The sequence below is a fragment of the Lepidochelys kempii genome, chromosome 1 (assembly GCF_965140265.1).
Source record: "Lepidochelys kempii isolate rLepKem1 chromosome 1, rLepKem1.hap2, whole genome shotgun sequence".
NCBI lineage: Eukaryota > Metazoa > Chordata > Testudines > Cheloniidae > Lepidochelys > Lepidochelys kempii.
This window is the reverse complement of record NC_133256.1, coordinates 252683788-252711485: the sequence shown is the minus strand read 5'-3', so window position 1 is coordinate 252711485 and position 27698 is coordinate 252683788. Positions and strand designations below refer to the sequence as shown.

The following is a 27698-nucleotide window of genomic DNA, read 5'->3' as shown; positions in this document are numbered from 1 at the left end:
AATTTTGCACAGTTCATGTGGCCTAACTGAGTCAGTGAAAAATAAATCACAGACATAGTATGTTGACCTGCATGGTGGATTTTTATCAGTAAAACAATGGGATATTATGAAGCTTATATTCACAGCTATAAGAACATTAATACATTATAACGGTAATTTTATTTATAAAATGATCTCTACTGAAGTACTGTTGGGCATGCCAAACAAGTTTTGATAAATAAACCATTTCAAAACCCCAGAAGAAAATAATCCATTGTAAAAAAACCCCCCAAAATACAGAAAAATATAGTCAAGCCATCCTCACAAAATGATAAACAAAGAAAACTAATAGAGTGGGTCCTATGTTAAAGGGAAAAAAGACAGACAAAATACACCTGTTGAAATAGTTCAATTTTATATGCTGCTACGAGTTTTCAGGTTAATTTTATGGAAGAAAAAAAATCCATCATGTATGTCTACGAGAGCATCTTTTGCAAAGTGGTAAGTCTGCATAACAAGCTTAATCAGTTTTTATCTAGGCAAAACTCCCTAGTTCTGCCAGAATAAAGACTGGATTAACAAAAACAAGTAAAGTGTTCAGGATTTGAGAGCACTCGGTTTTAAACTGAAGTATGTAACCACAATAAGTGAATATTTGCCCTGTATTTTGTTTTCACTTGAGGTTTAATGTCACAACTAGGTATGGTGTTTTCTCTCTAGAAAATGGACAAATTGCTTCCCTCATCAAAGGCCTGATCCAAACCCCATTGAAAAATCAATGGAAAGTTTCCCATTGGTTTCAACGGGTTGAACTGGATCTGAAACCTCTTCTAAGATCCGATCCTGAATTTGTTACATAGAAGTCACTGGGAGTTTTGGGTGCATAAGGAATGCAGGATCAGCCCCACTATTTAACAAATCATGTAATTGATTTGTGGATGGTTTTGTAGCTTATCTATGGAAGATCATAATAAATAAATATTAGAAACAAAACTACTAAAGCAGGGGTGGGCAAACTTTTTGACCTAAGGGCCACATCTGGGTATGGAAATTGTATGTCAGGCCATGAATGCTCACAAAATTGGGGTTGGGGTGTGGGAGGGCTCCAGCTGGGGGTGCAGACTCTGGGGTGGGGCCAGAAATGAGGACTTCAGGGTGAGGGAGGGGGCTCCAGGCTGGGGCAGGGTGTGTGGGGGGGAAGGTTCCAGCTGAGGGTGTGGGCTCTGGGGTGGGGCTGGGGATGAGGGCTTTGGAGTGCAAATGGGTGCTCCGGGCTGGGACTGAGGGGTTCAGAGGGCTGGAGGGGGATCAGGGCTGGGGCAGTGGGTTGGGGTGCAGGAGGAGGTCAGGGGTGCAGGCTCCAGGTGGCGCTTACTTTCAAGAAGCTCCCGGAAGCAGCGGCATGTCCCCTCTCTGGCTCCTACATGGAGGCGGGGCCAGGGGACTCCGTGCGCTGCCCCATCGGCAGGCACTGCCCCTGCAGTTGCCATTGGCCAATGGGAGCCCCAGGGGCAGTGTGCGGAGCCCCCTGGCTGCCGCTGCGCATAGGAGCCAGAGGGGGGACATGCTGCTGCTTCTGGGAGCCACACGGAGTGGGGCAAGCCCCCAACCCCGCTCCCCGGCTGCAGCGCCGGAGCGGGGCAAGCCCCAGACCCCGCTCCCCAGCGGGAACTCAAGGGCTGGATTAAAACATCTGATGGGCTGGATGCAGCCCATGGGCTGTAGTTTGCCCACCCCTGTACTAAAGCCTCATATACCATTGTTACTTCCAAGAGAGTTTCTCCTTGTGCAATATCCAACCTGCAGATTTAGCAAACTGTTACAACAGTCTGCAAAAGCAGCATAGAATAAATTTATCGGGAATGGATAACCACTGAAATGCCTACCTGGCAGAGATGATTTAATGAGGTCTGCCGACGGAGAATTTGTGAAAACCTCCTGGATACTGCAGGAAAGGAGAATTACACATTTAGGTAATATTCCAAATAAAGAAACTTGATTATAAAAGTACTTTGTTAAAACTAGCATCAATTAAATACACTGAATTTCCTTTCTGTTAAGACACACATTTGTGACTTATTTATTGTTCATATTAATTGCCCAGTTTTCAAAGATGGACTTCTGAATAGGACATCCAAATCTTACATTTGGATGCTCAAATCAGTAGTTCCAAGTATGTATAAGGATTATTTATATCTCTAAATGATGGTTTGAGTGTCCCAAAAAGGGATCTGGGCATCTTATTGAGGTATCCATACTTGTAACTTGGGCTATAAATATTTATTCTACATACAGCATCTGAAATCTATGATCCCAATCCTGAAAACACTCCCAGCCATACAGCTTTCTTTCACCAATACTTCCACTGGCTTCAATGGGACTGCACAGGCAAGAGTAAATATTATGCTCAGGAGTAAGTAATCATTTGCAGGCACCAAATACAAGTAAATGCTGGTGTGTTCTCAAGTTTATTCTCATTTTATAATCACTAAAGATCTGCAGATCAAAGCAAATAATCTATAGAGATATTTGAAGTCAGACTTCTTGGTATTACATATTCCTTCTGCATTGTCCATCGAGCAGTTAAAATATATATTTTCAGATTTATTAGAATGTTCATTTCCCAATATTTATATGAGCAGAACAGAGTTCACTGTTGTGGATTCTCAATAGTTTTGAATTGTCAAAGAACTGACAAAAATAGTCTCAGGACACATTTTCCATAATTTTTGAATAACTAAGTAATGACCAAAAATATCCAGTGGATTATTATAATATATGTCCTGAGTACTTTCTGCAAAACATACTCCTAATTTTCCATGCTGATCAGTAGTTAATCCTTCTCCTAAATTAGTTTTTTTTTTAAACTTCTGATGTGGAATTTACTGCTCATGAAAAGCAAAGAATGGAGAGCTGTGAAATAAAGCAGGCTTTATCAATAGGTGATGCGCACTGCAGGCATCTACAAAGCATGTCTGAAAAGGCATAGTGCCCTTTCCTGTGGTGACAGGGTAATTTGATCCCCTTCATATTTAACTCTGGCACTTCTTTGGAGTGAGGGCCTCAAGCTGTATTCAAATTGTGCAAGTCTATAGGTTTGTTTAATAATTTGCTTTGCCTAATATCATGCCTAATGCTTGCTTACTGTCAACAAATTAATTTCTTATCAGAGTCCACAAAAAAGGAAAGGCAACTGGTCTTAGAGCTGTGCTTTATTACATTTAAAGGAAATTGGTTCTCATGAGTGAGTGGAGATTATTGGTGAATGAAAGATCTGTAATGTTGATCTTTTTTCATGACTAATAGAACATTTTCCCTAGCTTCCAATTAATTTGTAACGGATAAATAACACATTCTTCTCATATATATAAAAGAGATTGCTCAGTACATACACTCAAACTTGATATTTCGGAGGTTTTCTGGCAGGTCGTAGAGAGCTACTTTTAACCACTCATCCAGCTGTTTTGCAAACTTTCGGATCACCTGAGTCAAGCTGAAAAGAGAAATCACTACTTCAGAAAATGTACACTGTGTGGTTTATATGGCAGTGCCTGGAAGTATGTAAAGTCAGTGTTCCACCACCCAGCATATCATTTTTAGTTACAATTTATAAACAAAGGTACCTAGGACAAAATTTTCAGATGTGGGCATCTTAATAGTACATTTAGATCCCCTATTTGGGATATGAAATTGGCATTAAGGTTCATAATACAGGAATTCATGCACTTAATTGCCAATTTGAACAGCCACATCTGGGTTCTAGAAGTCTCATTGGTTGCTTACATTTAACAATTGTGCCCATAACATAAAAGGGAAATTTTGACATAGCTTCAAGAGGGTGGAGTGACTGTTGGGCCAGATTCGATTTTCCGTTACACCAGCATACATATGGAGAAATTCTGTTAAAATCAGTGTTGTTACTCTGCATTCAAACTAGTATAATTCTTCTGAGCAGAATTCGCCCCACTACAATCTATGGGGCCCACTGGCAGCCCAGTTACACGGCTTTTTAGTGAATAGTTTAAACAGGACTAAACATAGAAAGCTGCATAAAAATAACAGACCTTTAGAAGTTTGGAAAGGGGAAGAAATAGCCCCATTTCTTAAATGACTACATTTTGGGAACTGTATTCTCAAAACAGGTCAGATCTGAATCCTGATCATGCAAGTAACTGTCTGGGCAGCTCCTACACCTGTAGGCAGCCCCACTGTGCACACAGAGTCACCTGCAGGATCAAGGACTTGGACAGCATAGAAAACATCTGAAAATATCTGAAGCAAAAGGGAAAATACCCAAAATACCTTGAATTCAGGAATAGTTTCAGATTCATCTTCCTCATTCAAATCAACTTTAAAGATGGCCTTAATACTTCACTAAGCTTACAACTGTGTTTGCTGTTTTCAGTTAGGGGGCGGGGGGTGGGGGCAGATCAGCCTCAACCTATTCAACTGTCATAAAAAAACTCATGGTCCTACTCTCAGTCACATCACTTTAAGGAACATAAGACCCAAGATTAGAGTTTTGAGCTCTACTGGGCCCAGCCCTGCATGGGTACACAAAGATGGAAGGGGGAGGACACATAGAAGCTTTTCCACTCCTTATGGAGCCCCTGTGCGGGGACCGGGCTCAACTCATTGGATGTAGTGCACAGCCAGTTTCCTGTGGATGCTAGCTACTCACAGTGGGGCAGGAAGAGGTGTGTTGCAGAAGACATGGCCACGGTCCTGCCTTCCTCCACATGGGCTATCTTAGAGGGCTGGGCGTGGATGGGAGTACATGATGCCCCCACTGAAAGGTTGGCTTTGTTGGCACTGCAACTTTTGTTCCCAGGGAATTCCGGCTGAGTCAGCAAGATTTCCTCCAAGGGCTTCCATTGCTGTGTCTCCATTGCTTGAGACCCTTCTGCACTCCCTCCAGTGTGGGCCATGGCTTAACAGCCACAATCTGGCCCTTTATATGCATTACAAAAGTCCATATTCACACTCAAGTCTCTCCTTATTTGCTCTGAAAGAACTAAGCAGCTTGAAAAAAGAGCTGCTATGCAATTTAATCCTTCCGATGAAATAGATTGGGGGGGAGGGAGGGGAGGGAGCTGAAGTCTGCAAAAACTTGCAAGATTTACCAAAGAAATCCATGCTTGTACCCTGTTCCTGGTTGCAGACAGATACTTTGCACCTACTTAACAAACCATACAATCTGAACACTGCACTCTAGTTTAAATAAGTAGAACAAAAGCCGGAAAAGGTTTGCTGTAATTAGAGCTACAATAAAATGTAGGTGACCAAACGTACAGTGCAAAGAGTGAACACTCAAAGCAATAGTCTCAACAAATTGCTAGCAAATCTTGCGCTGAATTTTGTCAAATAATTTTGAATATTGAACAAATGCATAAAAATCTAAGTCTGTTTTCAGATAATTCACAAAGAGAAAAAGAAGCTGGTTGAATAAAACTTTCTGTAGTTAATTGTTGACCCTAACCCTGCTGTCTCTATGTAAGCAAAACTCCATGGACACAAATGAATTACATGTAGGAAGAGAACAGACAAGATCTGACATGTAGATCAGAAAGGAGAATTTAGCTCTCAAACTAGTGTGGAAAGACTATGTATCTTTCCTGTAGAGATAGGCTGTGTAGGCCTGGTTCTGGACCATGTGAAGAAAGTGACCCCCAAATGGGCACAATTCTATCCTGCCCACTATAGTATTTAAATGCATCCATGTTCTCTCAGAGGTCAGCCTTACACCCAGCCCCCACACACATTCTACTCCTGGTAAATAGAAGAACAATTTGGGTCAGAGACTATGACAGAGACCAATGCTTGGATTTCTGCACTTGTGTATGCAATTGTGCATATGCAGGTAGCCCATGCTAACTCCTCTTGGAGCCATAACTCGGAATATTGAGCTCTCAGCCCTGGAGAAGTGACCGAGCAGCCTCTCTAAAAGTTTTCAAAGGAGGCATAATGAAGGCATTCCACTGCCAATAGATTTCTGGTCGGCACTCGCGCACATGCCATCTGCAACATGACCATCTATATGCTATGAGACATTTCTATCTATCTATAAACTCATTTAAACTGATTCTGACTTGGATTCAGGAGATAGGAAATATGTAGGGAAATTATGCTTTTTAAAGAACTGCACCAATAGTGAAAACAAATCCACACAATTAACAAAAACAATTCAAACAAAAACGGTCAATACTGCAGAACATACTAACCTGTCAGGTAATGCTTGCAGTACTGTTGGCATCAAAACTCCAGAAATAGCTTTGTACAATATTGAATCACAAACCCCAACGATATTTACTACAGTGGAAGAACCCAATACAGGAAGCATGTGAGGCGGCATCCCTTGCCAAAAGTGCAGAAGAAAACTTTGAACCTAGAATTACACACACACAAATTAAACATGGCAAATGTGATTTTTTTCTTAAATGATCTAATTCCATATTACTGATATGGCACCACAGTTGTACATGGTGCTGCTCAAAACTCACATGACAGAGTCCCTACCTGGACAGGCTTATGCTGTAACTTAGATAAACGTGGTACATCATAAGATAAATGCACAGGAGGATAAAGTGGTGAGATCAGTTTAAAGAAAGCTTTTGCCAAGGGTTCCATGCATGCCACGCAATTTTTATTCTCCACCAGCAGGCACTATGAGTGCAGCTCCTTGACTTCAACATATACTGCCTGATTTTCCACAGCTTGCACCGGGTGTAGACATTTATACATGTGTAAAGTGAAGGCCAGGAGAGGACTAGAGGTGGTCAAAATACGGGAAGTATTTTCCATGGACATTTTTGGAAGGAACAAAACAGGTTTGGTTTTTTGAAAGAAATTTTCTGTTTTTTTGGGGTTTTTTTTTAAATGAAAACTGAAAATGTTTTCACTAGAAAGGAAAAGGGGGAGGAGAGGAGAGAAATAGGGAAGGAGGGGAAATCTATTTTCAGTTTTAAAAAAAAAAAGGTAGGTGGGAATTTCAGCCAAATCAGAAGTTTTCTGTTAAAATTTTCATTTAGGGAAAAAAGCCATTTTCCATGGGAAAGGATTTGATGAGTTTTAGAGCAATCAAAACACAAGTATTCCAGTTTGATAGTATTTTAGACCCACTTTGCACTGATGTAAATAACTACACAAAGTGCAAAGCAGGGGAGAATCAGGCCTGTAAAATTTATAGCCATCAGAGGTGCTGAAAAACTATCGGATTTCCCAACAAGATATTTGACTAACACTCCATAGTGTGGAGCCAATCCTGCAAACTCTCCTATATAGATGCTTATTCAGTGCCACTGAAGTCAATGGGACTAGAACAGGGGGTATTTACCTTATATAAGCTGTGTGTCCGTTTTACTCTCATTAAGAAACTGCCTTGATCCCCATTTGAAAATGGGTGATTGTTAACAAGGAAGCTACCAAAGGAAAATAGTAAAATGGGAGAGTGTTCGTATTTCACTTGGGTAAATGAAAACATCTAGGCTGGATGTAATCATTTAAAGAGCCTCAGCTTGAAACTGGAAAAGTGTGGGGAATAATGCAGCATGAGAGACATGCCTAGGGAATTCTGCCCCCACTCTGGCTCGGATGTTCAAAGGGGCCGACCCGAATAGTTGCCCCATTCCTATTGACTTTCAATAGGAGTTGGGTGTCTTGACTCCCTTAGGTTCCTTTGCAAATCCCAGTCTCTGTGTATTCAGACTTATTTCCCTTAACTAAATACTTTCTCCATATGCAGTTGCAAATTACTTTACACATTAGCAATTTTGGGAGTTTGCAGTTCTTGAACTATAACAAAGGCTATGTAAGTACATGACCAGAAAGTTCTCAGACTATGAAAAATAGGTTGCAAATTTGTGGGGGTAGTTTATATACTGAAGCCAGTCAAACCTGTGTTGTGCCTCAGACTGGCTGCAATGAATCAGTCTGAATCTTGTATCCAGAATACATGCCCATTCCTAACAGATATCCAAGCAATCAATGGTAAGTGTTACTAGCAGCACAGGGCTATAACTGGGCAATGGCAAATTTATACTGAACTTCGAGAAAAATTTCCTAAGATTGATATGTTACTGTATAAAGATCTCCCTAGGAAAGTGACGGATGAATCATTTTTTGAATCACATAAAATTGGACTGGCCAGCACTTAGAGTATAGTATGGGGCCAATCCTGCATTGGAGGAGGGGTAGACTAGATAATTTCGTAGATTTTTTCTCTAATTTACATGACGATAGAAGTAAGAGTTATCATGTATAAAGCACCATAGATACACTAGTGCAAATATCCTCTATTATTCACAACAATGTACCAGATAATCTATCATTTGAAATATCACATTCAAAATATGCTCCAGAAATCCTGAAGACATTAAATGTTATTAAACTACAGCTCTTTTCTTTCTCAGCATACCTCATCAAAGTTGGCTCTTATTACAGTGTCTAGTATCCTCTGACAGTGAGTTCTGTACATCATAATAAAGGTAGAAACCTGAGAAAGAAAAGGAAAGACACACGAAAGATGATTTTACTTAAAAAAAAAATCAAATCAAATTAAAAAAACTTCTGCTTTAAAAACTACTATCAAAATACACAGTACAAAAGGAACATGTTGGTTTCCCTCAATATATAATTGCAAAAAATACTAAAATCAGCTGAAGTGATGAGTTCAATTAGATAACTATTAGGAACAATGCAAGTCTTAAAGCTAAATTCTCCTTTTTGAGACCTACAGAGGATTCCTTGATGGAGATTCTGCAAGTATTAAATGAGCAAAAAAGCCTTGATGAGATCAACAGGAATAACATAGCCCTTAATTAGGATATAGAGAACCCTATTTATTTTGTTGAGTCTACATATTTACTAAACACATGAATAGTGTCTGCAAAGTAGATCAATGAAGAGTCAAGACATTTTGCCATATGCACGTATAAGATTTCTTTCGCTTTCCAGCCTACAGGAAGGAGAAATGTAATAAATACACTCTTTCCTCAGGAAAGTGTTATAATAGATTTCTTTCAGCTTGCAAACAAGGGAGTTCAGACTTTGTAGATGGTATACTCAATTACAGAAACAGAGGCCTAGAATATCACAGTTGGTGACATAAACGGATACCCTTTGCTAACCCTTTCTTACTGTATACACTGTGCCTACAGAATGAGTTTACATTGAACTCAGAAATGTTGGGGGGGAAAAAAGCTACAGTAGATTTTTTGTCAGACATTTTAGTGAGAGAAAAATACATGCCCCTAGCACATGGAGCAATTAAGTCCCTCATAAATAAAGCCAAGGCATTATTAAACTCACTGTTTTTTAAGATCCTTGTATTTTAGATCAACCTTTCGTCAACAGGAAAAAAAGCAAGGCAAGCCAAAGAAATATTTCAAAAGCATTACCTTCTCCTCTGGCAGACTGGCTGGCAGATTTAGATCTTTGACATTTGGAAACTCTGGCAGTAACGTTCCAAGTTTGGATCGTGGTGAATACGCCACTGTCTGTTTGGTTACTTCTTTTTTTCCTGTTTCATTGACCCAGGCTGCTCCTTTCTTAGAATACATCACGTCATAATACTGAGAGCTCTCTTTCACTGCAATGCCATAGTAATGGTACCTGACACATGAAGATACACATTTTATAAGCAACCTATTCATATAGCATACAAATAAAGGGTGGGAGAAGAGAAAATATACAATTGCTGGTGGTTTCACTTGCAAAACAGATGTGTGCCAGTGTACATTTGGTGCACAAGTGCTGATTTAATGGCAGAATGACATTGTAATGTATCAAGTTTCCAAATATCAATCCTGCTGGTAAAAATAGCTCTAATCAGGAAGAGTAAAGCTGCTTAGCTATGAGCAGAGACAGAGTGCCAGACCAACAGGACTAGTACCTCTGCTATATTTCCAGCTACCTGACTCTCAGGCCGCTGTGTGCTGGTTGGATCCTGGGGAGCAAAAGTCTTTATCACAAATAGAGCTGATTGGAAAACTTCAGATGAAACAAAATTTCAAAGAGAAACATTAACAAAGTATGGCACAAATTGGCAAATCCCAGGAATGTAAATTTCAGGATAAAGTTGTTTGTAGCTTGGATTGCTATCCTCATTAGGCTGAGACCCATGAGGGCTGTTACATGACAGAATAACATCACCTGTGCTACAATACATAGGGAAAACAGAATAGGTTTAATACTGTTCTTAAATCACTGCAAATTTGTGCTACAGCTTAGCATTATCATAGATGATAAAGGGACCCCTCATTATCCAGTCCAACCCCCTGCATCAAAGCAGGATGGACAATATGATTCTTTCCATCAACTTGCCTAACCTTGACCACAGCAACTCAGCCATCGCTACCTCATTGTGATGATTATGAAAATAGACAATGTCACAAAAATATCCTTCTCTTGAAACATTCATTCACTTCTTTGTTTTTCCTAGAGAGAGTTGTCTGGCATCTTCATGTCCTCTCATAGGCATAGTGTCACAGACACCTTCTGGGGTATGGCTCCTCTGGGAGCCCATCAGTGATGCTCCACTGGTCAACCAAAAGGGACTCACTTGAAAACAACAGCGACAGATAAACTGACAAGAATCATGTCAACTTCATTCAGCAGCTGCCAGGACTCCCAGGATCTGTGGTTCTGGGGTGGCTCCATCCATCAGAAGTCCTGGGAGTCAGCTGGGATCCCCCAGAGCAATCCACACAGTGGGGCTGCCCCAGAGCCAGACCCTGGAAACACATGTTCACCAGCAGCCCGCCAGGAAACCAGGCAAGGATCCACCAGAACTCTGCTTGGGATTTAAGCAAAGATCATCGAACCTGAGACATTTCGGCACAATAGTTTGGGTTTGACAAATCAGCATTTTCTGATTAAACTTGCGTCAGAAAATTCCCGACCAGCTCTAGTCCTAACCCTGTTCCATATTTAAGATGACAATCGTGCCCTCCTGCTCAGCTACCACCTGCTGTACACACTGATGTGCTCCATTTTTTATATCATGAGTCAGATCCTCTCACTGGCTCTAGTCCCCTTATGCTGTGTAAAAGGGCTGTAGCAACCTAAAGGGGCTCTACAAGCCCTGGTTCCAGCTGGGGGAGAATTTCCCCCAGCACAAGCACTGTGGAAGACAACCATAAAGCTGCCTCCTGAGAGCCTCCTTGCAAGCCCTGATGCGGGGGGCATGCCAGAGGTGGGACTGAGGGCAGGAAGGGCATGTTGGGGGCAACGCTGTAACAGGCAGCACTGCAGAGATTCTGAACAGCCCTGGCAGGCTGCAGTAACCTAGGCAGGGCCCCAGCCCCCAGGATGAGGAGGGCTGGCCTTACCATGAGGTGAACTGAGGTGGCCACCTCAGGTGCCAGAGTGGGGGATGAGAGGGGGGACACTAGGACCCAGAGTTTCAAAGTTTTGGCCCAAGTGAGGGGGATGTGGGCGTCATTTGAGCTCCCCACCTCAGGTGCCAAAATGTTGTGGGCCGGCCCTGACAAAAATGGATTAAAGCCACCTTTGACTCCACTTTCCCTGCATTGCAAGTTTTCTGCAGTGCCTGAGGGGCACAGCACAGAATCTCACCCCTTGTGTTCTATCAATAAATTATTCCTTTAGGGCTAGATTCTTTTACTCACACTGGGTAGCGCTTTACTCCAAAGGTAACCTCATTGACTCCATTAGGACTATTAGGACTATACACGGAGTATATACTATTCACCATGAGTAAGGGGATCACAATCTAGGACAGTCAGTTTAATTGCTGAATTACTGGGACAATGTAGGTGGCATCCTACGAGAGGCCTTTCCCTCTAATAAATTCAGCAACTCACAGAAGCTCAATTTGTTCTCAGCTATACCTGTTTCAAAATCAAAACCTGAACAAAAGTGTGAAGAATTTGATAGTGTTTTATTTTGTATCATTTCATTCCTGGCATATTTCACTTAGCAGTACACTACAAAAGAGGGTTTTTCCAATAGCCACAAAATCAAAGAAATGGCAATATTCAAAATTAACTTATTAGGATTACTGCTCCAAAGGACAAAAACTCCTTAGTGCACTCTGCAAATATTCTTTTCTAACTTTTCCTATCAGTTACTGTGGAAAAGAGTTAAGCCAATGGCCAGCATATGAAAGTTTGAGCTTTAAGAGAATAAAATGCCAACCATACACAAACATTTTTACAGCAGAGCGGAATGACTTTTCCTTTCATGGGCTGAGTACCTGCAGTACTCCTTCAGTGAAAGAAATAAAATTCCCTGCACACCATGTAGTTTCCATTGGGAAAAGTAACCCCTTGTTCATATAATTGAAGAGTTTCAAGCTACAGTACCATACAGAAAGAAATTGGCTTTTATGTATAGCTGCCTTCTCATGGCTCACCTGTTGTGAAACTGTTTTTAAGCTCAGTGAGATAGAACACAGCTGTGTTCTTACAGGCAATAAACCCCATTGCAAAGAAGAAAGCTGGTCAGCTGATGACCAGAAGCATAGTGACATTGTAGCGCTGAACTTCCTAATGTTACTTTTTTCTATAAAAAGACTGAAGGCAGAACAGTGTGAAGCTAGATAATCTTAACCATTTGTACGGCTGGAGTTCCTTTTGGCAATAGGTGGGTAGCGGAGTGAAATGATATTGGCAGCAATTGGTCTGCCCAATTGTTGAGAGGGAGACCGACCTTCTAGTTTATAGTTCTTCAGTAATTTCTCTATAGAACATTTAATTTGAATGTGATTGGATATTTTTGAAAACAAAAACAGAACTCAGTCAGAGCAGTACTGCATTTGGCAGAGAGTGTGTTTCTTGTGATGGACTGTATTTTGTGCATGTAGATCTTCACCTTTCATTGGATAAAATCAGAACTACTCATCTGGGTGCTGTGATCCCTACACTGCTAACAGCTAAAAGAGATGTAGATCTGAAAGAATTGAATTTCACCCCTCCTGTTGCTGTGAAATTTTGAGAGGGAAAGACATCCAGCACAGTGGGAATCATGAACTCCCTATGTGGCCATGCATTTGTTTCTATGCTGACTGCCTAAAACCCTGCAGATTGCTCTGATTATTTTGTTGTTTATTTTGCCTGCCTTTCCTTATTTAGAAAGATGGTTAAGGTCAGATGTTAGCAACAACCCAGGCCAAGTCTGAACAGGATGGGAATCTCACTGGACAATCCAGTGAGATGACACATGGCCACTAGGTATCCTACTGACACTTCCACGTCACCAAGAATGGGTCCTGTAAATATTAAAATAACCACGTCTACCTGGAAATGCACCCACATAACTATGTAATGAGTTGGCCTGTTCAACTGGATGCTATTCCTGAAGGTGTTCCCTCTGAAAGGCAGTATTATTGACTGGAGTGGCCAAATTTATTGGCCAAATGCTGCCCACAAAGTTCTACAGCAGGACTATGGCTACAACCAACTTTAAATGTGAAAATATGCTCATACCTCTGCATTAAACAGGAGTGTAATTGCCATCTATTTCTGTTTATGCAAATTAAGCATGGAACTGGGGCTCCTGGTAAACTGCTAATATGGCTCCCTCAAATGGGTCACGTTTGAGTGTCCCCATTATAGCACAAATGAATGGCTAGTTTCAGCACTCGAGTGACAGAAGTACCGTCTTCTAAAGGCAATTAATATTATCGTCAAACATGGTAGCACTCACCCTTTCCTTTCAGCTGAAAAGCAATTAACCAAATGATGTTGCAGTTGACACCAGTGTGAGACAGTGTACAATTTCACGGCATACTACCCAAAACCAAACTGTCACATCTTCATACATACTGCCCTTGCTGAACCAGTGCAGAAATCATGTCCATTTGGCCTACAATTTTTTGCTAATGTGCAGCTGGGCTAGCCCATCAATTTCATTTGAATAATATTTTGGGTTATTAACCATTATGGTAGCTGGGTCTTTGGGATGAGATCTCAATTTTAAAACTGTCTGAGGGTTATCACTCTGGAAAAAGAGTTTGGTTACAAAACACAGGAAATTCTCACAAAAATTGCCTCAGGGAGACGGTGGTGGGTTGTTGTACAGTTAGTTTTGATCTCAGTGAAGAGAACCTGCTAGAGATGCATCACCATGGAACCATTTATTAGAAGGAGAAGGAAGTGAAATTAGATTTTAAAATGGTATTTGATTGAATATCTTTCAATGCATGAGTTATTGTTGGTTTCTATCCTTACTATATGTTAATAGATAGGTTTAATTATCATTTTATAAGTTTTTCTTATTGATTAGTAACATTGTGCTTGTAGGCTTTATGTGGGAATGAGAAGTTTTACCAACAAAATTTTGCAGCCATACTAGTTAGGGCTTTCATTTTATATTTTACAAATTAAGGGTCCGATCTGGACAATATGTGGATCTCCAAGGAAAACCTAGGTGTTGCAGGGAGTGATGTTGCATTCACTCTTCTTTCTGAATCAGTACAGAACCAATTCCTGTGATGTTAGGATGCACTTTACTCTGGAAATTTCATCTTTTGTATGAGACAGAAAACTCATATCCTGACCACTTATGGTTTTTTAAAGATCTCATCTTCTCACAAGAGCAGAGGGTATTAACTCCAGGTTCCTGGCCAATTTCCAGTTTGGGCAATTGGATTCTTTCTACCTAAATTCCCTCTAGAACCTCTTTTTGATATAGTGTTCTGCCATTTATGTCCTAAACTGTATGCTGTTGAATAACTGTCACATTGCACCCCAGAAATGGTTGCATTTCAGTGGTGGGTGTGAAGATCTCTAATAGTGTATGAAGTGCTCTAGAACCTTTTGGCAAGAAACATGCTATATAAAATGTATATGAAATATAAATGATATAACTCTACAAAGTTTCAGAAAGTTAGCACAGAATGGTGAAATAAGTAAAAGATGCTCTTTTAGACCATTTATAAATTACCTTAGTTACTACACCACTAAGAGAAAATATTACTTGGAAATGGCTTCTAAAGCAACAGAAATAGAAGTCAATGGGAACTCCATGGTAGAATCTTCAGGCAAAGTTTGGATCTAAAAGGCTACAGGGGAAAATTCATCCCTGGTGTCATGCCCCTATCTTCAGTGACAGGAAACCAAATGGCAAAATTTGTCCCTGGGTGAGAATGTGAAATAATACTATACGTTGCTCACTTTGACTGGCCTCTGGTTCCGAGTCTTCTTGTTGTTAACTGTGGAAATTGTTGTCTTATTATCTGCAAATAAATATAGTGACACGTTAACAAATCCAAAAAATCACATACGCTAATACTGTATTTTTAATATAGACTGTTTTGGGCAGCACGAGGGAAAGGAAGAGAAATTGTATTGCACGTAATCAGGGGAACCACTAGAAATTTGTCACCTAGTGTGCACAATCGCACTCACCCTGCAACAGCGCGTAGGCCCAGTTTCCCATTCCAGTGTGTTGCAACTTGGTGCCCAGGGTTGGTTTGGCCTGGTGCCAGGTTGCAACGCCACTCACTGAAATGGGCCCTGCGACCCTCCATCATGATAGGTTTGGACTCACAGCCCCTCTGAGTGGCAGTGCAACCCTGCATGCTGGGTCACACCACCACCCAGTTTTGGGACCCTCCAAATGGGGGCGCCAGGCAACCTGCCTATTTTCCCCTCTCTAGGCAGCTGTACCCTCGCCCATTGGCACCCCTGCCAATGGTATGCACCATGTGTACAAACAGAGCTGTGGGCACCACTGCAAGTACATGTAAAGTGTGATAGGAGAAATCGGACCAAATTAGCCTTTTCTAAAAAACGATGTTTTAATTTAATCCCTTTACTGAATGAGGCAAAATAACAAATAAAATTCAGAACAACTCCACTCACTTAAATGAAGCTGCTCTGAATTTATACCAGAGTGAAACATGATTCGTAAACTCTAAGGGCACAGTTCTGCCCTTAAGCTTATTGAGAGTTTCACCTAAAATTGGGCGTACTATTAAAGTTGCTCATGTATGCGTTTGCAGGAGCAGGGGCTTCATGTTATCAGAATAAGACACTAATTACTGGAAAATTTACTCAGTGTTCTGGTCAAATAAGCCTGAGATTTTGCAATTTAGGTAACTTTTGGTTATGGAATATTAATTTGTGGGCAGCATCTCATCTTGATGGCTCTGGAAGCAGAATGTTTCTTAGAATGCAGTAATTCTTTCAGGGCCCCCACATTCCTGTTATTAAAATACTCACACTGCTACAAGAAGATTCCTTGGAAAGAGGTTGCTGTTTGCCAGAGGCCACAATTCTGCTAGATGAGGTTCACAGTTGTGTTTACAGGGATAGGGTAGTGTTAACATAGGCTTAATCTACACTCTGGATGGAGAATAAAGGTCCATCTCGCAAACAGGATTAAGCAAAGAATTTGAACACTGATTTATGCCCAATAGACAATGAAGAGGACTGGTAACCAACACCACATCTTCAGTGCTAGCAACATTTAGGACTCCGATCATTATTAATTCAAACAGTAGATTGTGCCTTCAATAACTATTGATTCCGTCATGCAGTCTAGTCCCTCCACCAGTGCAGAGCCCCTTTGTATGGGTCTGCCCAACTCCTACCGAGGTCCAAGTGAGTGGAACCCCCTCACAGGAATGAGCTCAGTCTGCAGTGTCACATGAGGCATGATGAAAACTCTTTCAGCAGAACAGCCATTCAAGAAAGAAAACAGTAGGCCTTAAAGATTGGTATGGAGGAGGAATTTCTTCCTTTATTTTACTCCTAGGCATTCTATTTTCCACCCTAGATTATTGCTGAATTTTTCTCATACTTCATGAAAGCCATGTAAAATTAATTGAAGACAAAGATAAAAGGAGCTGTTCAAACAGAAGAAAATGTCAATTAAAGATTAATTACATAATATGGACTTTTCCCATAAAGTTGTATTTTACCACAACTGGTATCAGCAATCAATATCTAACCCTGACTGATGATCAAAAGCTATGGAACGGGCATTTGGATCAAAGGTGTTTTATAAAGATTATTACAGTATCACATATTTGGCTTATTCTTCACAAATATTTCTTGCCAAATCTACCAATGGTTTTCCTTGTGCAACAGATAATCGATTTGTGTTTCTTTCTCAGAACCTTGCACACACTTTGGCTTGTGTCAAAAATGCTACGTATGTTCACACTCACTAGGCTGTTCAGCTTTAATTTCTGGAGGAAAACTTCAGCAAACAGTAAAACACTTTTGTGGAGCTGTGAAAGTTCACAGCCTAGCTGTTTGATAAATGAGCAGACGGGCAAGCAGCCCCTCTTTCTTTTTTTGTATGGATTCAATGAAGCCTGCCTAAAGAACACCACATGCTGTTCCAGCTACTGATCTAACATTCCGCAACATCTCAACCTTCCAAATTCCCTTTAATTACACATTAATCCCACCCCTCTCTCTTTCAGTTTCTGCAGACAAGGTTGGGGGCTCCACAGGGCTGTGGGAAAAAAGGCAGTGTTGAAGAACCACTTTCTGGGGATTTTTTTCCTTTTTTTCTTTTGGTGGTTGCCGTCACTCAGAACGTACCATTCCACTCCCAAAGTTGAATATTACAGCAGTGGATTCAAAAGCAAACTTACTCCATTTTACTTTTACCCTAATTTTTCTTTCAAAACCAAACAAAAAAAGCAATGGAATAACTTTCAAAGTCTGTCAAGTGCTGATTAAGTGTTATAATGCACACTGTAAATGTTACCTTATGAACCATATTCTGTGGGAGTTCTTGAAATTTAGAAATCAGACATTTCTACATACCAGGGCAGAAATGACCAGGAAAAGAAAAGAATAAATAAAAGCAGAACATCAGCTGATTTGCCTTTTTTTTTTTTCCTCCCAAATCCAGTACGTTAAGCAGTAAAATATACTTTCTGGAGCACTGCTGAAGTGTGTGTTGCTTATAACAATATTCAGTATAAATTATTTTTTTAGAAGTCCAGCAAAACCTTAAAGAAAAATTCCAGGATTTTTCCAGCAAACGTTATGGGGGAGGTATGGGGGGGGGGGGTGTAATTTCAAGCACAACAAATGTCGTTATTTAAAAAATAACTGTTATTTTCAAATGTTTATATTTATATGGTTATAGATGATTTTGTTCTATCTCCATGGATGGAGCTAGTTCCCTGCCAAGTGGCAGGAAGTGAGGCTGAGTAGGTTGAAATCACTGTGCATTGAAATCAATGGGAAAAGCAGACATGTGTGATTGTTGGTTTTAAAATGTGTTTCCACTCTGAAAAGTGATGATAAAAACCAGCAATATGGGGTTTCATATTTATTGACTTTCAGTGACTGACAGAGAAAATTTGCTCTTTTTAATAAGTAAAGATGCTTTTTTCTAGCTGTCAGAACTGAAAATTCAGCTTAGGATCTGAAAATTAAGCTAGGTTCTTTCCTTCCCATCACCAGTAAAGAAGATTCTGTGGGGCGGCTGCAGATACAAGTGAGGGCAAGATCTGACTCTACAATTTGAACTTGTTTAATAATTCTGTTGGGGATGTGTGAACAAGAATAGAATCCAGCTGCATGCCGCACGGCAATGTTGGCTCTGCGGTAGCAACAGACGTAAAAGATATCATGTGAAATTGTACCAATACTGGAGCCAGTGGGAATTTGCCATTGATTTCAGTGAGGTCAGAATTTCACCCCATATGTCCCTAAAGTGAGCAAATATAAATCTGAAAACAGAGAGCTCTGCTGAATAAGGAGGAGTCATTTTACATTGTCACTTATTAAGACTAAAACCACATTTTTACACTAAACTTTCTTTTATATGAAGTTTCACTTGGGCTTTTTTAGGAAGATGAGGCCCAGGAATTTCACTTGAAGATAATCTGTGCTCTCAACACCACCTCAGGAGCCTGTGCTCCACTGATTTCCTTCCCTGTTTAATAACTTCAGCTCTGCCCCTTTCATATGTGCCTTAGCTAAGTTCTAGTCTTTCCTTCTTATGAGAGGGAATCTTGTGTATTTTCCTATGAGCTATTTAAACATCTCCCTCACCACTTTGTAAAATAATCACACAATTAAATAGTCATACCTGATGCCCCTATTAGCGAGTGCCTGGGATTTAGATAAGGCAGGATGCATTACATCCAAAAATCAGAGCTGTATATTTTTCTTCTCTTTTGGACTATTACCAAATACATCTGTGTTTGTTTAACCCTTTTGATGTTAATCCTGAAATGTGGTTTTATGAAAGTGGACAGAACGCCTGTGTTGTGTTTTAATGTTATCAGTGAGAAGTACATGAGGGACCCTTTTTTCTGTATGTCTGGTGGGGACAGGTGACCTTTCCTCTCTGAGGTTATAAAGGACACCAGAGATAATGGGAGAAGGGCTCCCCTCAAATCATTCTTATACATTTGAGGTTAAACAGTTGCAATGTAACATACAATAGCTATTACATAGCCACAAAAATGAGAAAAGAAGTGGGTTTTTTACCCACGAAAGCTTATGCTCAAATAAATCTGTTAGTCTTTAAGGTGCCACTGGACTCCACAATGTTTTTGTGGATACAGACTAACACGGCTACCCCTCTGATATTATATAGCCATTACATTAAGAAGCATTTAACCCAGCGGTATTTTTGAAACCTAGAATAGTTGCCTGAGTAAATCTAATTTAAATATCAAATTAAATGCACTTTTGGTAACTCTTAAGACGTTGAAATAAACAGTAAACAAGTCATATGTAAGGCTCAGTGCAAGTTACCAAAAGTTTTATAAACAATAATATAGAAAAATATACAAAAAGTGCAGATATCTATATTGTACTCTGCATGAGCCATGTAAGCATCAGCCAGGGATAGCTGCAAAAGATATAACTATGCTGCCGAGGTACACCCTGCCCTTCCGATTTATACCATCTGTAATTTCTATTATTGCATCACACATGCCTCAGCAGTATGAGACTCAAACACAACCAGGGTCCTCTCTATCTTTGAAATGAGAAGTGTATTGTCTATTCTACCTTTAACCCCTGCACCAGGGGCCATCATCCCTTATCCCATTCACAAGTGAGCTGTGAACTTTCTACTTCCCAATTATTCCACCTAAATTCTTCCCTGGTATGAGGCTCAAAAACAGCTTAGGCCTCAGTCTTCACACTGACAACTAAGGATGGGAGAGACCAGCCATCTTTGAGGTCTTGTGAAGACTCTAGAACTTTTTGGTTTATTAGTTAAAATGTTGGATTTTGCAAAACCTTTTCAAAGAAAGATTCCCCTCCATTTAAACTGTTATTTTTCAAAGGTACATTTCATTTTTACAAGTGCATTTGAGCTAAATAGAAGCCTGTGCTATACTTTGCAAGTCTTTCTACTTCTAATTTGAAAATTATTCTTGCCATGCTCCTAACGCTAACAAGGGCAACTAAATAAATTTAGAATAAAACAAAAACTCATATAGTAACAGCCCAGAACTTGAACTCTGCCGGAACAAAACAGAACTCCCACCACTAAGATTCAGAGTGCCAGTCTAGAACTCATGATTATCACGTTCTAAACAAGGTAAGAGAAATTCTCTTACCCCTGCTAATAATTCCTTCCATTCAGTTTCCCCAGTTTCCCCAGCAGGGCCCGTCATTCACTGAACATTGATTGATGAGCTGTGCACTCCCTGTGGCTTCCAATACTGCACCCAGAGCACATTCTTTGCTTGTGTGAAATGAGATACAAAACACAGTGTGTGCTATTCCCCAGTTTTAGGGTAATTATTTTTATTGCTCTGGTCTAAGACAACTCTGCCAGGGTGGTCATTCTCCTCTTGTTCATTGCAAGGGTGAGCTCACTCTCTCAGAGCTGGGCTATCTGTATTTCCTATTAGTGTTAAAACTCGAATCACAAATACTACTGGTACCTTCAATCCTATACAGGAAAGGTGGGGTTCTCACAAGTGCGCCGCTGTGACCTAACTCTGCTCCCATTTAAGTTTTACCTACCACTCCAATGCCAAGTGCTTTTGAAAATCCCACCTGAAACCCCCCACCCCCCCCACATACATATTCTAGGATCAGTTCCCTAATTATAGGGCATCATGTAGACGTGCTGCCCCAGGAAGAACAGAAGGAATGCATTGTGCTGCAGAAGCACACCACTGAGATGCAATTCCTCCAGAGCACCCCTTTTCCACTGGTGGGAAGAAGCATGATAAATCAGCCCAATGTAAAATAATACTCCCCGCCCCCAGCGTCCATACAGCTCTGCTGTCCCGTGCATAGTGGGGGAGGAGGCATGACCTGTGCCTACTCCTCACTGCCTCCATGCCCACTTATATGCGAGGGATGGGGGAGGGCGGGAGCATTGGGAAGGTACTTTACCCCTGCTCCCAAAGCTGTGTGATTCCAATGGAGGAATGAGGTTATAATCCAACCCTAAATCTAGATTGTTACATTGAGGATTGCTATGTCCCAGTTGACATTATCAAGCAAGATAAGGCAGGCTCTTTGCACCCACTTTAATCACTGGCCCTTGTTCTGACAACTATCTGTTCAGTAGGATCTTACCCTGCAAACAGTCCTACTGGCTCGAGTCCTTTAGGGAAGTTTGTGAAGCCCTTGCTTGAATCCAGGTATGTACAAAATCTTCCACTGTAAGAGTTCATCCGGCCAGATGAAATTCAGGCTAATTCACATGTGACACTGCACCCCATATTCTTCACAGTGATATTATTATTGATAGGATTATGGCATAATTATGATGCATTTTGTACAAGATAAGACATGTGAGGTGTCATTGAAAAGGTTATGATTTTCTGAATATGATTATCCTATTTATATACAAGTATCATTTTTGTATCTGAAGTTTTGAATATTGACTATGTATCTGTACTTCAAATTTAGTTACACCTGGGTAACGCCCACTAGACAAGATGCTTTCAATCTAGATAAAGGGTGGGGAAGGGCCTATTCAGGGCAACGGGCCATTAGAAAGAACAATAGGCCTTAGGAGAGGTTTATCTCTCACCTGGTGAGCCTTCCTGAGAATGCTACAGACAGCCTGTGAGTGATGGCTGCTATGACTCTACAAATGTGTGACCAGGCCACAAGATGCTGGACTCCACCTTGGGATGTCAGTATTTTTCCACAGACTGCTCTGGGAGCCAAGTTTTGAAACAAAGGGTTCCCGCCTTATGCTAAAGCTATGTGAGATAGGGAGTGACATCATCAGAGGCTCTTCATTCCACACACAATAAGATTCCTGGAAACACTTGAGGAACAAAGACTGAACTGGGGGAAGTGCTGGACCCAGGCTAAAGGGATTTCTAGCCTGTGTATGAAACACCTGGGGATTCCAAGCTGTAAAGCAAGCACAGCTTGCCCCTTAAGAATCTGCAGCCTGCTTGTATCATTTCTCAGGGTGAGAATTGACTAATTCATATCTCATCTATTCAGTATCTTAATTTTATTTGCTAGGTAATCTGCTTTGATCTGTTTGCTATCCCTTATAATCACTTAAAATGAACTTTTTTAGTTAATAAATTTGTTTTTGCTTTAATCTAAACCAGTGAGCTCTGACTGGAGTGCTTGGGGAAAATCTCTGCTTGGTTACCACAAGTGTGCATTGTTCTCTTCACATTGAGGGATAGGCGGACAAGGTACTAAACCCATATACTGGCAAGATTTGACCAGGGCAGGATGGAACTGCTGTGGGGTCCCAGGGTGGGAAGCTGGTGGTTAGACAGCCTGCATGTAACTGCAGCTGGGTGTGTCCCTACCTGTATGAATGCTGGTGAAAGTGCAAGCTGGAGGGCTTTGCAGCTTGACAGAGCAGTACATTGTGAGAGGGAGCACAGGCTGGTGGGTCAGGGGCTCAGTGGTACCCCAGTTCCAGATGGCACGCCAGGGGAACCCCGTCACAGCACAATCAAACAGACTGTTGCTTTTTCAAGATTAAAGAACCATTGAACACTTTGGCCCAGACTCTCAGTTGAGTTGTAGCTGCCTGTAATGGCCAGGGTGTAGGCAACTGGACCAGTAATGTCTGTTGGGCCAGGGTTGTTACCAGGCAAAGTCAGGAGACGGGTTCCAAGGTCAAGCCAGCCTAGGGTCAATGTCAGGATCAAGACAGAGCAAAAAACAAGGTTTGTAGCCATAGCAAGCCATAATCTGCATTGTTGCTCAGACAGCTCCCTGGGCCAATTTCCTAGATTAAACAGTTGGTGTGGACCAATCAGGCAGCCGCAGGGTTCTGTTGCTCTGGCCTCTTCAGGAAGTACTTCCTGGCTGTCTTTGCCTTTGCACTTTAAAACCACTGAAATGTGCAGTCTGAAAACTGTTGCACATGAGGACAAGCTTGTCAGGAGGATACTTACAATGCATACTCCTGATTAATACACAGGGCCTTGCCTGTAAAGTAACCTTTAACAAGGGCAAACTCATCTTCAGTCCTTTCCTCTGATCGATTAAACTAATTCATTTGCTTTAATGAGGGAATCGCATTTCCCTCATCTTTGAGTCCCAAGCCAATTGGCTCTCAGGACTCTAAGGAAACATTACTGGTGAGACGGCACAGATGTATTTTTATATTTTGCTAAACACGTACGTACTGTGTGTGACTGCCCTCATTAGTATTGGACCTGAAGTCTTTGGTATGGACAATTGTCACAGAAGATACATTTTTATTAGATATTGTTTCCAGCCAATACTGGGAAGGAGAAAAAAGAAAAAAAAAGAACTAGGGGGGGAAAAGGTGTTTAAATCTAAGGATCGGTGTGGTCCACTAGACAAGGTGCTCGCACAGGAGTCAGGAAACTAGTGCTTAATTTGTGCCAGGACTTGCTGGGACTGAGCCCCGGCACCTCTAGGCTTGCTGTGTCAATTATGAAAGTAAAAACATTGCTTGAGCCCCGGCACCTAATTGCTTGAGCCCCAGCACCTCTTTCGTTACCAATTAAGCACTGCAGGAGACCCTGGCTCTGCTGCTGAACTGCTGTGTGACCTTAGGTACGTTTCTGTGCCTTAGTTTCCCCATCTGTAAAACTGAGATAATATTTACTGGCAGCCTGTATTATAGAGGAGGTCACATTAGATCAGTGGTTCTCAAACTTTTGTTCTGGTGACCCCTTTCACATAGCACGCCTTTGAGTGCAACCTCCCTTATAAACTAAAAACACTTTTTAATATATTTAACACCATTATAAATGTTGGATGCAATGCGGGGTTTGGGATGGAGGCTGACAGCTCGCGACCCCCCCATGTAATAACCTTGCGACCCCCTGAGGGGTCCTGACCCCCAGTTTGAGAACCCCTGCATTAGATGATCCAGTGGTTCCTTCTGGCTTTGAACTCTGACAATACCGTGGATTGATCATCTAGCAAAGTTTGATTTTGAAAAACTTTTTCAAGTTCTTAGAATAAAAAAAGTCTTAAATAGAGAAGGCTTGTTTCTTGTTTACACTAAAGCCTTGTCTAGATTAGAAGGGGTTTGCTGGGTACAGCTATATTGGCAAAGCCTCCTAGTGTAAATGCAGCTTACAGCAATAAAAGTGCTTTTGCTAGTGAAGTTTATACAGTTCCCCAAATGAAATAAGATATACCAGCACAAGGACTTTTATGCCAGTAGAACTGCATCTACTCAGAGGCTTGTGCCAGTGTAGAATGTCATAAGAATCGGTGACATTACTCTACTCCCCCTTTACATTTAAAACGTGGGACTTAATTCTCATTCGCATCCAGACCACGTTACACCACTTTGGCAGCGTATGCTTTACACTGCCAAGGGTGGTGTACAGTGGCCTTAGTATGAATGAGAATCAGCCTATAATTTTTCGCATTCTTCTGGATGCCGAGTTCTTTCTTTTTCCCTTTTAAAATATTTATTTGCTGCAGCTGGCCAAAGACACAGCAGCATCACATCAAAATAAGGAAACAATGGAAGGAGATATAGAACCTCCAGGCTGCACAATGGAGTTGCATGAAGAACACTGGGAGGGAGCATAAACCCATCACGAGACACTGCAGAGTTCCCCTTTGTAGACATTCAGGATCTCCAAGACAAGTGTTAAAACGGAAAGTTGCGGTGGGGGGAGATTACATTTTCAGGAGGTGGGATTAAGAGAGTGAGGAGCATATGGGGTCATGAAAGAAACAGGAAGGAAGCAGCTATGTGAGAGGACACTGGGGAAGAAAAGGGGAATGGAAAGGGGACAAGGCTGAAGTTATTGGTAACTTTATAGCAGTGGTTCTAAACCTACAGTATGAATCAATGCTCACCTGAGATTACTGACAGATCTGGGAATGGGTCAAACAGTTGGGAAGATTTTTTTAATTAAATGTTTGATTCACTGAGTCCTTTGTCCAAATAATGGGGTTTCCTGTATTTCTGCCTGAGGACTATTTCACAAGCTGAACACTCTCACAGTCAGAAAAAACTTTTCCTCACATGCCGCCCAAATTCCTTTTTCTTACTTGTACCCCATTGGTCCTAGTTAAATGCTTCCCTGTCCCCTCCCACTGGCTGCAAGTACCAATCTAACTAATACTGCTCCCTCCTTAGGGTGAAAGCCTGGTTCCATTGATGTAATTGGTAATTTTGCCATTGACTGCCCTGATTTCAGCCTCAGTCAAAGCCTGGCCTTCTTTAGTCATTGCTTAGATAAGTTATACAGGTAGAATTGCCAAGCGTGCCTAAGGCCTTGCCTTCGCTAGGAAAAAAAAGGGTGGGTTTTTTTACTACTTGTTACCAAACCCTTTTTCCTCATGTGGATACACCTTAAGTGCCACTGAGGACTCTCTTAATCATCCCTCTTATAGTAATTCTGCTCCTCCAACTCCTTATCACGTCTCTTGCTCTTTTTTAAACTCTCTTTATTTTTGCCTCCATTGTATGTGTATTCCATTTAAAGGAGGTTTTAAAGGCACTTCTGAGCTGAAACCTTGAACCCCAAGTCTTGATCTACACCAAACATTCATAGGCAAGTCAGAGATCCCCCCAAAATGGCATTTATAAATGAAACCTTACGTGTACTGGTGGTATCAGTGCTGGCATATTAATCGAGAAGAAACAGTTGACTCAGAGGTAGTGTGCTAGGGGTTTACTCATTGCACATGGGTAATTTTTAGTTCAGGACAGAGAGCTCTGTGCTTTAAAACAATCTATTGAAAAATAAAATAAATCAATCAAAAAGCAGGAGCCCTTATGTTTAACATTGCCCACAAAGTTCAAAGTTCAAAGATGAATCATAAATTCAGTGAGATCCACTCAAAGGAGAACTGTCCATAACTTCACTAACAGCTTTCACAGAACAACTAGCCTCTTTCTCTGGAATAGAGGACAGCTGCAGTGCACTGATGAGTCGCAGTAAGGGCAAATGTGTCTGGGTTTCTGTTCAGCCAGCTAAATATGGAAACCCCTCAGTTGGCACTACTCATTTGTGCCTGGAAGGACAGCCCCACTTCCAAGGCACTTATGGCGCACACACTTTAAAAATTACTGCTTTTTCAGCTGCCACGCTACAGCAGCGTAATTTGTCAGAGCTCTAGGGTGTGTCTACACTAAGGGAGAAATCGACGGCAGAGTCATTGATTGCATGGAGTGACTGTTGGCTTCACTGGTCTTTGTAACTGTTTAGTACCTCTGCACAGCAACAGCTGGGTTTGACAGAGCCATTTTGCTACGTTCAGCTTCCTACAGATAGCCTACTGCCTCACCACCATAGCTGTACCAGTGCACTCAGATTCCTGATGTACATATCCCTGTTGCTGGGAACATGGGTTTGGGGGTAATTTGCACACATGAAACACTGCATGATAGGATGCAGTGAGAAGGCTCATTTGTGTTGGCTCCTGTCTACAATGGAGAGAAACCGCTGGATCTGAGCTAAAGCCCTGACTCTAGTTTGGATGTTGCAACCAGCTGGTAAAAATCTGCATTTGGGACAACTGCACCTGCTTTGCAAGTTCAAGATACTCCAACTAGTGCTTCAGGGAAGGGAAAGGGTTTAAATGCCTCTCCACCTAATGTAGACATGACGGGAGAGACCAGTGCACTTTGAGAGGTCACCAGTGTGGCGTAATGTTTCAGACAGGCAAACCATGTTTGTTTCCTGATTAAACAATTTAAAATTTTACAGCTTATGCGTCATTTACAGACATTTTTGTAAAGGCAACAAAGGTATAATAAAAATTTTACCTGTGTGCCAAATTTGTCAATCTGTAGGAAATTTGTAACTAATTTCCATTGTTTCTAAATTAGTCATTGGAACAATATTAACCACTTAGTAGCAATGATATAGCAAATAGGATGAACAGAAGTTTGAATAAAAATAATTTTTCATTTACTATATCTAAACAAAACTTTAACACAAAGTCAACCTAACTGCTTAGGGCTTTATAGCAATTAATTCACCTAAAACATTGCCACACAATGCATTTTACTTGCCTCACTAAACTACTTAAATAAACATGAAATACAAAAGAAAACATTCCATTAAATGTTTTCTCCTCTTTTGGCTTCTGCTTTAGGAAACATTTTCGATTCTGTAAATATATAGCACTACTATACAATTAATGTTGTAAACATTAAATGAGACTAGCTTCAATTGAAATTAGCTTCAGACGGATGCTTGCAAACTTTTCAAAAATGGTTGGCAAATTTCAGCATGTTGTATCACAAAATACAAGATTTAAAGGTCCAGGGTGCTCTCTTGAATAACTAAATAAAGATTGACACAATCCTATTTTGCACTTAAGACACCCACCTATTTGAAAATTCAAAAAGTAAGAACATCTGGTAAT

At 41.0% G+C, this 27698-nt stretch overlaps 1 protein-coding gene across 5 annotated transcripts in view; it reads right to left on the bottom strand.

Annotated features, from left to right (window-relative positions):
* RFX4 (regulatory factor X4) overlaps positions 1 to 27698 on the bottom strand; it is a 129925-nt gene that overhangs the window by 55386 nt on the left and 46841 nt on the right. For all 5 annotated transcript variants that reach the window (XM_073324380.1, XM_073324390.1, XM_073324399.1 and 2 more), the window contains 6 exons: positions 15114 to 15175; positions 9375 to 9588; positions 8393 to 8470; positions 6201 to 6364; positions 3372 to 3472; positions 1866 to 1924 (listed from right to left, as the gene is read on the bottom strand). In XM_073324380.1, the coding sequence (XP_073180481.1) occupies positions 1866 to 1924; positions 3372 to 3472; positions 6201 to 6364; positions 8393 to 8470; positions 9375 to 9588; positions 15114 to 15175 (678 nt within the window). The remainder of the gene's footprint in view (positions 1 to 1865; positions 1925 to 3371; positions 3473 to 6200; positions 6365 to 8392; positions 8471 to 9374; positions 9589 to 15113; positions 15176 to 27698) is intronic.